This window comes from Typopeltis vanoorti, chromosome 2 (genome assembly GCF_054136105.1).
Source record: "Typopeltis vanoorti isolate ZY-2024b chromosome 2, IOZ_Tvanoo_1.0, whole genome shotgun sequence".
NCBI lineage: Eukaryota > Metazoa > Arthropoda > Arachnida > Uropygi > Thelyphonidae > Typopeltis > Typopeltis vanoorti.
The window spans coordinates 52959328-52974783 of NC_143550.1; the positions used below are offsets into that span (position 1 = coordinate 52959328).

The 15456-nt window shown below is 35.6% G+C and overlaps 2 protein-coding genes across 2 annotated transcripts in view; one reads left to right on the top strand and one right to left on the bottom strand.

Moving 5' to 3' along the window:
- LOC150109013 (short-chain dehydrogenase/reductase family 9C member 7-like) overlaps nucleotides 1-15456 on the top strand; it is a 154660-nt gene that overhangs the window by 118524 nt on the left and 20680 nt on the right. The gene's annotated exons all lie outside the window — the stretch shown is intronic.
- The window catches only part of LOC150109014 (general transcription factor 3C polypeptide 3), a 306866-nt gene that overhangs the window by 17169 nt on the left and 274241 nt on the right, over nucleotides 1-15456 (bottom strand). The window contains exons 25-26 of the mRNA XM_090411276.1: nucleotides 8932-9056; nucleotides 600-687 (exon numbers count right to left, since the gene is read on the bottom strand). Coding sequence (XP_090267402.1) covers nucleotides 600-687; nucleotides 8932-9056 — 213 coding nt within the window. The remainder of the gene's footprint in view (nucleotides 1-599; nucleotides 688-8931; nucleotides 9057-15456) is intronic.

The window sequence follows — 15456 nt, forward strand, 5'->3', positions numbered from 1 at the left end:
CACCATTAGGACTCTAGGAACAACAATAGTTTCTCTCTTCTGCCTCACTGCTTTTTGTAGTGCCTGCGTGCACTTGTCATATTTGTATGTTCCCATTAAAGATGGCAATGTGACATTGCCGAAATATAGGAAGTATTTATTAAAGTTTCTTTTAATTAATATTCCAGTATATGTTGTGAATTCGTTAAATAATTTAACATTCATGTGTTACCAGCCTTTCTACAATATTTACCTTAAAGTAAAAATCTGATTCTAACAATTCCTATTTGATCAGAACACTGCTTGTTCTTTTCCAGGTTTTCCTTCCACAATTTTTGTTGACTTTTTTCAAACATTACTGCATTAATCTTACCAGGAACCCCAGTATGAAATTCCTGTAAGTTAACGTAAAGGTATGGTATGAATTTGAGTAATTAGCACATTTAAATCAACTACTAACAGGAAAGAGCATAAGTTTCTTGATAGAATGCCAATAATAATATGAACATACATGTCATATTTATTACTGTTCTTTACACAATTTGAATAATTCCCACTGCTACTGAAAAAAAAAAAATTAAATAAAAAATAAATCTGAAAAATGAAATAAAATTGCTAACCTAACTGATGCATTGCTCTGCCAATATTATAAAATGATTCTTGGCATTCTCCTCTGAGATCCAAATACTGGTTTAGAAAAACAGTTCCCTGAGAAGATTAAAAGAAACATCATTTATTACATTATTTCCATATAATATAAATAACACACATAAGATACAGGAATTTTATCATCATCATATATATATATATATATATGTATTATACAAAAATTCAGGCTCTCTCTATCTCTCTCTCTCCTCATCTTGAAATTGAAACCGTCAGTCTTGGACAAAAAATGCTATTTCTGAAACATGATAATATCGATGTTTGCAGTAACACTCACTGTTGTCCACTGAGAATGTCTACAAGAAGTCTCAATTTTAACAAAGTATAATTTTTTTTTTTCTGTAAAAAGCATTTTAGCTATGATGCCACCAAAACTATGCAAACATCCTTTTTATTTTTAAATGCAGTGTTACAGTGATAAATCATATAGTGGCACGGTCAGTTATATAAATGCAATGGAACGTAGACTAAATTTAAATAGTTTGTACAATATTGGAAAAGGAAAATGGCTATCATACTTTGTCTGAAGTATTCCATCTCCACAATTTCTATTTCTTTCCTTTGGCTCCATAGGTCATTATATTTTCTAAAATCACCAGATACAGTTTCTTTTGATTTTCCTTGAGACCTTATGATCCTGTCAAATACCACATGGTTCTTATAACTGATCATGCCTGTCTTGTTTGAAATGCTCTGTCCACATCACGTTGGCTGAACTTATCCATTGTGGAGTCCAACATCCACTGCTTTTATAATTCCCACCTCTAACTCAAGATCTATCGCATTATCACATACATATTATATCACACTATCACAGTTTTCTCATTTGGTATTGTACATCCTCCTTGTCCTGTTGCGAGGATCACCTGATTATTAGCACAACAAAGAGAATGCAGGACTTGTTCTCCTATGGCTACACCCATTCCATGGCACTGTCTGCTCAAACTTCCACGGCCACATCCAAATAAATTTAATTATGCAAAAGTGAACATGCTAAAATGCTACAGGATTTACTGTTTTAGAGCCTCTTAAAAAAATATACAGTTTCTAAACTTGCCAAACAAGGCATTCCAAGATCTTTGATCTCCATTCAAAATTTGGATCATTCTTTGATCTTTGAAGTATAGCAGTAATGGTACAAACAGAAGCCTATCAAATTTGACAGATTCTCATTATTTCACTAATTTTCTATCTGTCATATCAGTTATAAATGTTATGATGTAGGCAAAATGTGGCAAGATAAAAAAATCACGGACGAGACCTCAATAAAGGTCGAAGCCGTATGGGTAGTGGCCCTTGCCTTAATGCATAGCATTACACATATCTGCAAGGAGATGTGCTTTGCATTATGGGAGATACTGAGATAGGAGTGAGGAGAGCTTTCTTCACCTTTGCAACGAGTTGCCTTGGTGTTGTACTACCTTACCCCAGTCCTGAGGATACTTTCAGGTGCAGACTTTGTTTGCTCACACTTGGATAAAGGATTAAACTAAACTTATTATAGTCTAACCAAGTGAAAAATAAACTCTCAACATCTTTCTCTGAATCCGGAGTAATTTAATAATAAGGTTGTACACCCTTTGGCAACTCCTATAGGTTTGGATGACCTCTCATTGCTTCTGTCTTGGTGTCTCCACTACTGGGCCTGGCTCCCACTGATGAGACCTCAATAAGGGTCGAAACTGATGTGGGTAGTGGCCCTTGCCTTAATGCATAGCATTAAGGCAAGGGCCACTACCCACATCAGTTTCAGATTAATTAATTTTTATTGACATAATTAATCAATTAAAATAAAAAAGTGGGACAAGACCCATAACATTACACATATCCACAAGGAGATGTGCTTGCACCTTTGCAACGAGTTGCCTTGGTGTTGTACTACCTTATCCCAGTCCTGAGGATACTTTCAGGTGCAGACTTTGTTTGCTCACACTTGGATAAAGGATTAAACTAAACTTATAAAAAAATCAAGCCTGTGACTGCTCAAGTATCAAGTGATGAAAGTCCTTGATGCTAGGTTCAAGCTCAATTTCATAAAAAAAAGCTGAAGTGGTAAATAAAAATTATGTCAATTATTTAATCCCACCCACAAAATGCTTGGAATCTTAATACATTTAAGTAACAGAAAATTTTTTCACTTGGTTATAAATTAAATTAAACTTGCAAGAAATTATATTCTTGTTTAACCCTTTCTTTATCCAAGTATAATTAAATAAAGACTACATGTGATGTATCTTCTCGAATGTGCTACTTGTATATAGAGGCTAATGACTTCACATTAATTATGTTAGTATCCCATTAATGGGATACTGACACAATTAATTAATCAATTAAAATTAATTTTTATTGACACAATTAATCAATTAAAATAAAAAAGTGGGACAAGACCCAGAAGAGATACCAAGGTCAAAGTAATGCATAAGTCATATATTTCCCATATACAAGTAGTGAAAAGGTGTTTCACCTTTTCACTACTTGTGTATGGAAAAAAAAAAAAAAAATTTCTGGATTAGAAATAGTTATAGAGTTTTTTTTGTTTTTTTTTTCAATTGGTTATAAATTAAATTAAACTTGCCATGAAATTATTATTATTATCGTCATCATCATCATGGGCAACTCCAAGGAGTCCTTAGACAAATCAAGGAAGGCCCTAAACATCATATCAAGAACTATTCAGTATCTATCATACTTTGATTTGAACTAATTCACAGTCGTGACACTCACAACAGACTCTGGCAATCTATTCCACTCATTCACTACTCTCCAAGCAAAAAACCTAGTTCTTACACCCTTACTAAATACACTCTTACTCCGTTTCCATGGGTGGCTCTAGTTCTCCCACGACCACACCTGTTCTGAAAAATTTCCTATGAATTAATCTTGTAAAAACCCATCAGTAATTTGAATGTCTTAATCATGTCACCCCTTTTCTGCCTATCAGCCAGTTTCTGTAATCCACAAAACTTCAACTTGTTCTTGTAAGGTTCATTCCATAGACCTGCTACCATCTTAGTCACTTGCCTCTGGATCCTCTCTACCACCACCCCATGACCAAGAAACCCTGGCACCCAGATCTGCATGAAGTAGTCAAGATGGGGTCTTATCAAGGCTTGATGAACAGGAACAATAACCTGCTTGTCTCTGCTCATCAAAGTATTCTTCGGTAACCAAGTGATCTGATGAGCTGCTTTAGCCACTTTAGCTATGTGCCCCCCCCCCCCCCAACTTTAACTCCCTATCCACTAACACTCCCAAGCCTCTGGCTATGTCAATTTCTTGAAGTACAGCTCCACCAATGTAATATACTGTTAATAGTCTTTTCACCCCAAAATGCATAACTTTACACTTTGCCACATTAAACTGACATTCATTCTCCTTAGCCCAGTCTGCCAATCTCCTATATTCTTGTTTAAATCCAAAGTATGTTAATAATATAGTGATACACCTTTTCACTAGTTGTATGTGGGAAACATATAACTTATGCATTGCTTTGACCTTGGTATCTCTTCTGGATCTGGCTCCCATTGATGAGGCCTCAATAAAAGTCGACATGGTCTTGATAGTGGCCTTTTCCATAATGCATAGCATTATATATGTCTGAAAGGATATGTGCTTTGCATTATGTGATACTAAGGCAATTAATGTGAAGTCATTAACTTCTATATTCAAGTAGCTTAGCCATGAAGATACTTCACATGCAAACTTCATTTGCTTACACTTGGATAAAGGATTAAACAAAAATATGATTTCTTCATCATCATCAAATTCCTGCCATGTACCCTCAAGGGGTGTACAGGATATGACAGTACTACATGAAAAATTTACATCATTACTAACTTCCTATCTACAATTTTCCTCCAAATCAGTCTGTTACTTGTCAAGACTCCAACATTATCAGATCTTATATTTCTATCGTCTAAGGCACTTTGTACCGTATCAATCCACCTATATCTTGGTCTTCCTCTGGGTCGTTTTCCTGCCAACCTGGCAGAGAACACTTGTTTTGCTAATCTTTCCTCTCCCATTCTATTTAAGTGACCATACCACCTCAGATTAGCTCTGCTAAAGCATTCCTGGATGCTGACAATGTCAAGTTCTTTCCTAATATCCTCATTTTTAATATGATATTGCCAGTGATGCCATCTGTTCATGCCTCTAATCTTTCTCAGGACTCTCATATCTGCAGTCTCTAGTCTTTGGTCAAGTGTTTTACTTCTGACCCAGCTCTCAGATCCATAACTTAAAACTGGTTTGAACACTGTCTTGTATACAGCTAATTTAGTGTTCCGACTAATTTCTCTCTTATTCCATATGAATTTATTCAATTGACTTCCTACCATACTAGCTTTGTAGATTCTGTTGTCTATTTCTATATTTAATTTACCATCTTCAGTAAAAATCGTGCCTAAGTAGGCTGAAATGTTTTACTTGTTCCACAGGTTCTCCATTCACAACACAGTTGACATTTTCAAAGATTCTGCTTATTTTCATTGTCTTTGTCTTTTTATAGCTGACCTTCATACCATATCTATTACAACAGCTATTCAATTTAGTCAGAGAATCTTGCAGACTTGTAGCGGATTTATTTAGAAGTATAACATCATCCGCATAAAGCAAAGAGCTGGCATTAATATCTCCAATTTTGATATCAGGTTTAATATCACTTTCTTTCATAATGTGATCCATATAGATAATGAATAACAGAGGGGATAATGTACATCCTTGTCTCACACCAGATTTAACATTAAACCATCTTCCTGTACTTCCTTCAATTCTAACTGCTGACTTTACAACTCAAATAAAGACTAAGTATTGCTTGATATAATGCCCAATTGACAACATATAACTGCAGCGTATTGAATAGCTTCTCTCTTGGCACCTTGTCATATGCCTTTTCCAAATCGACAAAACTTAAATACAGATCTTTGTTATATTCCCATGCTTTCTCGACTATTTGTCGTAAAGTGAAGATCTGATCCTGATAGCCTCTATTTGGCCTGAATCCAGCTTGTTCTTCACCAAGCTTTTCTTCCACAATTCTTCGCAACCGTTTCTCAAGTATACTTGCATAGATCTTGCCAGGAACACTCAGTAGGGAAATACCTCTGTAATTCTCACATTCAGTTTTATTTCCCTATTTTATATATGGGTACTATGAGAGCTCTACTCCAATCATCGGGAATTCGTCCCTCAGTCCAGGCTTTCTGAACTATGCAGTGCAGCCACTGTAAGACTTTTATACCACCATACTTCAGCATTTCTGGTCGAATATCATCTACTCCTGCTGCCTTTCCACATTTCAAGCCTTTGATGGCTTTTTCTACTTCAAGTATGGATATGTATTCCTGACTACATGCCTGGTCAGTGTTTTTTTATCACTGTACTGTCATCACTGCTTGTTTCATTTAGCAGTTTTTCAAAGTAATTACTCCATACTTCAAGGATATCTTTTTCTCCTGTTTTCATGTCACCTTTATCATCTCTAACTCCTTTTACAACACTCTTTCCTCCATTCCTAAGCTTCTTCAACAACCTCCAGAATATTTTGCCACCTTCTTGATATTTATTTTCTATATTCTTGCCAAAGTCCTCCCATGACTTTTGTTTAGCTAGTTTTACACACTGTTTAGCTTTCTTACATTTGTCTCTGTATTCTGTAAGAGTAAAAGCTAACTTATTTGCCAGGAACTTTTGATATGCTTTCTTCTTTTCCTTCACTGCCTCTTTAACTTCCTGTGTCCACCAGGGAGTTCTGATTTTTTTATCCTTGCACACAACCTCACCACATGCCTCTCTGGCTGAATCAATCAGGGTTTTCTTCAAGGCTTGCTACTGAATCTCCAAAGTTTGGTTCTTGTTCTCAAACTCTTTCATTTTTTCTTCAATAATCTTTATGTATTTTAGTCTGCCGAGAGCTGCTCAACTTTTATTCGCTTTAAAACTTTCTTACATGCTATTCTTTTCAATATGAAATTCAATTTTATCCTGCTCAGACTAAATAGTGATCACTTCCAATTTCAAATCCTCTGTACACTCTGGTGTCCTGCACCAGGGAGAAAACATCACTATCAACAATAACATAGTCAATGAGACTTTTCTTATTCCTTGCTTCTTCTCTCCATGTGAATTTGTACACATTTTTATGTTGAAACATGGTGTTAGTAAGAACCAGTCCATGTCCTGAGCAGAAATCCAATAGGTCTTTGCCATTATTATTAGCTTTGCTGTTTTCTCCAAATTTTCTCAAAATATTTTTGTATGTCTGACAATCAATTCCTACTCTGCTATTTAGATCCCCAACAAGGACCAACTTTTCCTTTTTCATTGTGTCAGTTGCTTTTTCTAAAGCCTCAAAAAATTCCTCCACTTCTACTTTAGTAGAACCTTCTGTGGGGCCATAGGTACAAATAAGTCTAATTGTCCAATTCCCCATTCTGATATTAGCCCACATCACTCCATTTGAGACTGCCTGCCATTCAAGAAGATTAGCCTCGTGTTTTGTGTTGAATACTATGGCTACTCCTTCTTTTCCTTGATTGTCATTGCCTGAATATAACATTTTGTATTTATTTCTCAGAAAGATCTCACCAGTTTTGGTCTTTTTTGTTTCAGTCACTTCTATTATGTCGATCTGGTACTTATCTAATTCCTCAGCTAGCTCCATTTCTTTGCCATTCAGGCTTCTTACATTGATAGTACCAATCTTTAACTCTGGTAATGTTAAGTTGGAGTTTGTTTTCAGATTTGTTCCAGTAGCTGACTTTTCGCTGTTCGCCCTGGTTCCCTGGCGAAAACAACGGGGGCCTTGTTTAACCGGGCGATGCCCCAGCCGGCATGAAATTTTGTCATGTTGTACCATCATTTTTTATTTTGGTTTAACCAATAAGAATACAATTTGGTCGACTTAATCCCAAATTGCCAGCCCATCCTCGTTCGTTCAGTATCAAAGTAGATACCCAACAGGGTGCACCACGAGAAGGTGAGGATTGGACATTAGGTCAGAAGCCCTGGTCGGTTCTCCGCATTCCTTTAAAGGCTATGTGGAGGTCTCCTTTCAGTTATACAGCTTTGACCCTTAAGCACCCTATATAATTTCTTGACAAGTTTAATTTACATTTAGTAACCTCGCTGGCCTAAAGATTAGATAATCCAAATGGTGTGAGAAGAAGCCTGTCAAAATTGACATTTTCTCAGTATCAAAAGTTAAATAATACAAATCCCTGTTGGGAGAACTCCATAGCCCTTGGTTGAAAAGACTTGGGTTGGCATCCCATCTTGATTCTGAAGTACCTCAACCAGGGTTTTTCAGCTGAAGGTGAGTTAGCTGATCTAATACAGAGGTGGCAGGGTTTTTCCTCCTGCAAAAGAAAAAAACTGGCCAGAAGAACATATGTAATTTACAGATATAGCAGACAATGCAGCGAAGTAAGCAGGGTTATAGGAAGCCAAGTTACTTGGTCATAAGAGGCCAATAGCAGGAAAGGGAAGATGTAAAATTCTTGTTCTACAGACCAAATATGGAACTTCAGGTTTCCAACAAGCAGGATTGCAGCATCATATCCAAATGAAAAAATTGTCCTGGCTAAGCACTTCATTAGATAATTGATTCCATCACATCGTGACTATTATTTCTTTAATCTTTAAAATAACATGCATGTATGTTCATTTGTGCATGATGGCAGAGCACTGCAATATGGGGTATTACAGATAAAATGTCTTTCCAAGGAAATAAAGTTGCAACTCATGCCAGTGATTCAAGCCTGTACATCACATGTAATTTTTTAATTTGATTTAGTAGAGGAAAAAACTAGTTTATCTTTGATTATCCTAAATTCCTTCCCCCCCCTGCCCATAACAGAACTTCTTACCGTAAGTATTACAAAGGCATAAAAAGTCCTGCTTCCTCTCTCAATTCCTTCCATTAGTCCATAATAGTGCTCCATAAATAGAGTAACTTGGAGAGGGTCTCAGCCACAACCTAACACCCCCAGCTTTTCTCAGTGAATTCCATTCAAGAAACTATGAATACTTATTATGAGAATCAACCTCTTGAAATTGATGATAATATTTATTCAACTGAAGGGAATGGATTAAGTGCTTTTAAAGCAGAATTTCATGTATGAGCATGCAGTTCTAGATGAGAGAAAGCAAAAATTATATCGTATCTTACAAAATGATATAAACTGTGTTATATATAAATTGACTAGCTTACCACATTCATACAGTGTATGTTGAGAGAAAGCAACAGAACAAACTAATTTAGAAATGATAAAATAACATCCTTACTTGCAAAATAAGTGACTGCCGTTTAGAAGCATATTTCTGACAAGCCATGTGAATGAAAGTTATTCCTATACAAAACACTATAAGAGGATCACCTGGACATTCCTTAAACACACACATATATTCACCTGGAAAATGCAATAACAGAATTATTTATTATTTATGTAATGAGTAAAAATTAATATTTATTTACTTATCATAAATAAGTAAATAAGGCACATTATACCCAGCATATAATTCTGGCTCTGTCAGTTAATGTTTTTAAGATACCATATTATTATAGCTGCAATAGCACAATTGGAAGAACAGTAGAACATTGTGCCCTTTTATTGGAAAAGACCTGGGTTCGATTCTCGTTGTGACGAGGAGAATCCTTACATGGGCTTTTTCAGTTGAAGGTGAGTTAGATGGGTTTTTTCTCCTGGAAACTCGGGTTTTTCACCCAATGTATACAGACAAATCGGCCTTCAGAACATACACAATTTACAGACAATAGATACTGTTGTTGGTGATGATGGCATTGATGACAGCAGTGTCGTAGTCGGAGAATTAAGTGGTAGTAGTGGAGAAGACGAGATGTATTTAGCGAAATAGAGTAGTGTGCACTCCCACGATGAGTCCTTGGACTTATGGAAGTGTCACGTAATAATAATAATAATAATATTGTTGAGTTATATAATGGTGTGAATGTTTATGCAAATATCTTCCAGTATGTATAGGTTTACTATAAACGAAAAAAGATAATGAACCATTTGTAAGGCAAGTGACTAGTGGATCTAGGAAGGGCAAAAGTCTTTAGATTCCTCTTTTATTGTGAAGTGGATTTTAGAGTGTTGGCTATTTAAATACACTAAATATGTACGGACCATGTAGTCAAAATACCAGTTTGAGAGTAACTGTATTGATTGCTTTGTTCTCTAAGCATTCTATGTAAAAACTAGCTAAGGGGTAGGAGTGGAAAGCCAATGTCTGTCCCATCCAGTTGTTTGTATCTTTTCCATTTTCATACAAAATAACTAAGGCTTTAAATCAAGTAATGAAAAATAAATAAACACACATGCACTAATTTCTTTGGATTTCACAGATTATGATGAAACAGCCTTTGACTCAGTAGCTTTACGTAAAATGCTTGAAGCTTTAAAACATATATTATATGAGAGGTTCAGCAATAATAAATTTATTATGTGACACCTCCAAGGACTCATTATTGGAGGGCACTCTACTCTGCTCCACTACACACACATCTAATAATCTCTCCCCACTACTTAATTCACCTGCTACATCTATCTATCATCAATGCCATCTACTAACCATCGCCATCAGTATTTTTTGTTCTGTAAATTGCATGTGTTCTGAAGGCTGATTTGCCTGTACGTGGGATGAAAAACCCAAGTTTCTGGAGGGGGAAAAACCTTGCTACCCCTATATGAGATTGGCTAAATCACTTTCAAATGAAAAAGCCTATATAAAGATTCCTCATGTAACAACAAAAATTAAGCTTAGGACTTTTTCAATCAAAGGGCACAATATAAATTTAAATAGAAAAGAAACACAAATAGAAATAAAAAGAGCTGTCTGATAGAGAGAGTCTATCTCACCAAAATTATTTGCTACAGCCGTTGAATATACTATGAGAAAACTGAACTGGAAGAAAACAGGACTGAATATTGATGGAAAATATTAAGCAATATGATATCACATGATTAGTGAATTAAATGAGGTATGTTTAGAGATAGGCATACAATTAAATATGGTAAATGAAAAATAATGTATAGTGAAAATACATCATCATCATCAAATTCCTGACATTTACCCTCAATGGGTATACAGGATATGATAGTACTACATGAAAAATTTACATCATTACTAACTTCCTACCTACAATTTTCTGCCAAATCAAATTGTTACATGTCAAAGCTACAACATTGTCAAATCTTATATTTCTATCTTCTAAGGCACTTTTTACCTATCAATCCACCTATATCTTGGTCTTCCTCTGGGTCTTGTTCCTGCCAACCTGGAAGAGAACACTTATTTTGCTAATCTTTCCTCTCCCATTCTGATTAAGTGACCATACCACCTCAGATTAGCTCCACTAACACATTCCTGATTGCTAACAATGTCAAGTTCTTTCCTAATATCCTTGTTTTTAATATGATATTGCCATTGATGCCATCTGTTCATGCCCCTAATCTTTCTCAGGACTCTCATATCTGCAGTCTCTAGTCTTTGGTCAAGTGTTTTACATCTGACTCAGCTCTCAGATCCATAAGTTAAAATTGGTTTGAACACTGTCTTGTATACAGCTAATTTAGTGTTTTGACTAATTTCTCTCTTATTCCATATGAATTTATTCAGTTGACTTCCTACCATACTAGCTTTGTAGATTCTGTTGTCTATTTCCATATTTAATTTACCATCTTCACTAAAAATCGTGCCTAAGTAGCTGAAATGTTTTATTTGTTCTATAGGTTCTCCATTTGCAAATCAGCTGATTTTTCAATGCTTCTGCCTATTTTCATTATCTTTGTCTTGTTATTGCTGACCTTCACACCATATCTATCACAACAGTTATTCAATTTAATCAGGGAATCTTGCAGACTTGTAGCGGATTTATTTAGAAGTATAACATTATCCGCATAAAGCAAGGAGCTGACATTAACATCCCCAATTTTGATATTAGGTTTAATACAACTTTCCTTCATAATGCAATCCATATAGATAATGAATAACAGAGATGATAACGTACATCCTTGTCTGACACAATTAACATTAAACCATCTCGCTGTACTTCCTTCAATTCTAAATGCTGACTTACAACTCAAATAAAGACTAAGTATTGCTTGATATAATGCCCCACTGACACCACATAACTGTAGCATATTGAATAGCTTCTCTCTTGGCACCTTGTCATATGCCTTTTCCAGATCTACAAATCCTAAATACAGATCTTTGTTATATTCCCGTTGACTTCTCAACTAGTTGTTGTAAAGTGAATATCTGATTCTGACAGCCTCTATTTGGCCTGAATTCAGCTTGTGCCTCACCAAGCTTCTCTTCCTTCCACAATCCTTCTCAAATGTTTCTCAAGTATACTGGCATAAATCTTACCAGGAACATTACATAGAGATATACCTCTGTAATTCTCACAATCAGATTTATTTCCTTTTTTATATATGGGTACTATGAGAGATCTACTCTAATCATCTGGAATTTGTCCTTCTGTCAGGCCCTCCGATCTATGCAGTGTAGCCAGTGTAAGACTTTTATACCTCCATACTTGAGCGTTTCTGGTCTAATATCATCTACTCCAACTGCCTTTCCACATTTCAGACTTTTGATGGCTTTTTCTACTTCAAGTATGGATATGTATTCCTGATTGCATGCCTGGTCAGTTTTTTATCACTGCGCTGTCATCACTGCTAGTTTCATTTAGCAATTTTTCAAAGTAATTACTCCAAGGATATATTTTTCTCAAGTTTCCATATCACCTTTATCATCTCTAATTCCTTTTACAGCATTCTTTCCTCCATTTCTGAGCTTCTTCGACAACCTCCAGAATATCTTACCACCTACTTGATATTTATTTTCTATGTTCTTACCAAAGTATTCCCATGACTTTTGTTTAGCTAGTTTTACACACTGTTTAGCTTTCTTACATTTGTCTCTGTATTCTCTAAGAGCAAAAGCTGCCTTATTTGCCAGGAACTTTTGATATGCTTTCTTCTTTTCCTTCACTGCCTCTTTAACTTTCTGTGTACACAATGGAGTTCTGATTTTTCTATCCTTGCAGACTACCTCACCACATGCTTCTCTGGCTGAATCAATCAGGGTTTTCTTCAAGGCTTGCTACTGAATCTCCAAAGTTTGGTTCTTGTTCTCAAACTCTTTCATTTTTTCTTCAATAATCTTTGTGTATTTTAGTCTGCCGAGAGCTGCTCAACTTTTATTCGCTTTAAAACTTTCTTACATGTTATTCTTTTCAATATGAAATTCAATTTTATCCTGCTCAGACTAAATAGTGATCACTTCCAATTTCAAATCCTCTGTACACTCTGGTGTCCTGCACCAGGGAGAAAACATCACTATCAACAATAACATAGTCAATGAGACTTTTCTTATTCCTTGCTTCTTCTCTCCATGTGAATTTGTACACATTTTTATGTTGAAACATGGTGTTAGTAATAACCAGTCCATGTCCTGAGCAGAAATCCAATAGGTCTTTGCCATTATTATTAGCTTTGCTCTTTTCTCCAAATTTTCCCAAAATATTTTTGTATGTCTGACAATCAATTCCTACTCTGCTATTTAGATCCCCAACAAGGACCAACTTTTCCTTTTTCATTGTGTCAGTTGCTTTTTCTAAAGCCTCAAAAAATTCCTCCACTTCTACCTTAGTAGAACCTTCTGTGGGACCATAGGCACAAATAAGTCTAATTGTCCAATTCCCCATTCTGATATTAGCCCACATCACTCTATTTGAGACTGCCTGCCATTCAAGAAGATTAGCCTTGTATTTAGTGTTGAATACTATAGCTATTGATTGTCATTGCCTGAATATAACATTTTGTATTTATTGCTCAAAGATCTCACCAGATTTGGTCTTTTTTGTTTCAGTCACCCCTATTATGTTGATCTGGTACTTATCTAATTCCTCAGCTAGCTCAATTTCTTTGCCATTCAGGCTTCTTTTGTTGATAGTACTGATCTTTAATTCTGGTGATATTGAGTTGGGGTGTGTCTTAGGATTTGTTACAGTTGCTGACTTTTCGCTGTTCGCCCTGGTTCCCTGGCAAAAATAACGGGAGCCTTGTTTAACTGGGCGACACCCCAGTCGGCATGAAATTCTATCATGTTGTACGATCATTTGATATTGTGGTTTAAGCCAATAGAAATACAATTTGGTCGGCTAAATCCCAAATTTCCAGCCCATCCTCGTTCGTTCAGTATCTGGGTAGAAAGATACTTAACAGGGTGCACCACGAGAAGGTGAGGATTGGACATTAGGTCAGAAGCCCTGGTCGGTTCTCCTCTTACACCCCAGAACTCCAGAATGAAAACAAATTGAAAAAAAATTAAAACTCAGATCAAAGTAGTAAGTTTATACAAATATCTAAGACAAATCATTACAAACAACCATAAACTTAATAATGAAATTTCAGCACAGCAGCACAATGGAAATTTTTAACTATTATAGATATATATATATAAAAGCCATTTACCAAACTGCCTAAAAAGAAAGACCTACAACCATATCCACTTCGAACAATGACCTAGGGTAGTGAAACCTGCAGCCTGACTAAAAAACAACTAGGGAAAGTGAAAACAATGCAACAAAACATTGAAAGAGCCACTGAGGGAATAACACTGTTAAATAAAAAGAATAATACTTGGATAAGGAGACAAACAAAGGCAATGGACATTGCATTAGTAATAAATGGAAACAAATTGCACTGAACAGGACATGTGATGTCTGACAACAAAACAGAACAACAGAATGGATACCAAGAACTCGTTATTGGAAACCATGTATACCAGCAGTAAGATGGGATGGTGAGATAACTGGATGTTATGGATATATATGGTGGAAAGATGCACAAGATCAGCCAAAATGAAAAAAGCATGGAGAGGCATTCATCCAGCACTGGACAGAAGAAAGCTGTTGATGATGATGATGAAAGCACTGGTGTGAAAATAAAATTTGCTGATATTCCATTTCCAAAGAATGGAAATGGAATATCAGCAAATTTTCATATCCTAAAAAGCCTATCCTAAAAAGCCTCAAAGAAACAACCAGTGACAAGACTTATGTTTATTTAGAATGTCATAAAATAAGTTTCAGTCAAGCATTAAATTAATTAATTTGTGTGTGTTGCCTGAGGTTCTCCTTTATTTATTCATTTTTAAGATTCTGATATGACTTTAAACCTCTCATAATATTACAAATCTTGCCAAGCATGTGTGTATTTATAGAAAGCATACAAAAGGAATAATATGTATGTAATACACATCTGTTATATTATCTATAGACTGGTCCCTACTCTTCTTTCTTTCTTTCCTTCCTTCTTGTTCCTTTCCCCAATGCTATTAGAGTATTTGAGGGCAAAGTGAATCTCACCTATTTTACTTTTCTTCATCTTTTGCAGTGAGAGTCTGCTTTCTCTCCCAGGTATCTGCCTTACCTAGTAGGCTAAACAAACACAGAAGAAGGTAATATGGTAATACCAAACCACTTCTGTATATATTTTGCCAAGAAAATCTTATGAACAGAGGTTTAAGTTATTGTGATATGGTGCTGAAAGATGGAAAACCCAGGTTGGAAGACATTGAAATGGCTATTGGGGAAGAGCAGAGAGGAACTTCCAATGAAGTTATGGATTAAAGCCTTCTGGAAGTTCAACTTCTGACAAAGATAATCTCAGAAGACCCATCTGTTTTAATGATTTACATAAAATAGGAACATAGAATGTAAGAAGCATGTATCAAGGAAAACTGGAACCGGTAAAGAAAGAAATTAGAAGAACTTGA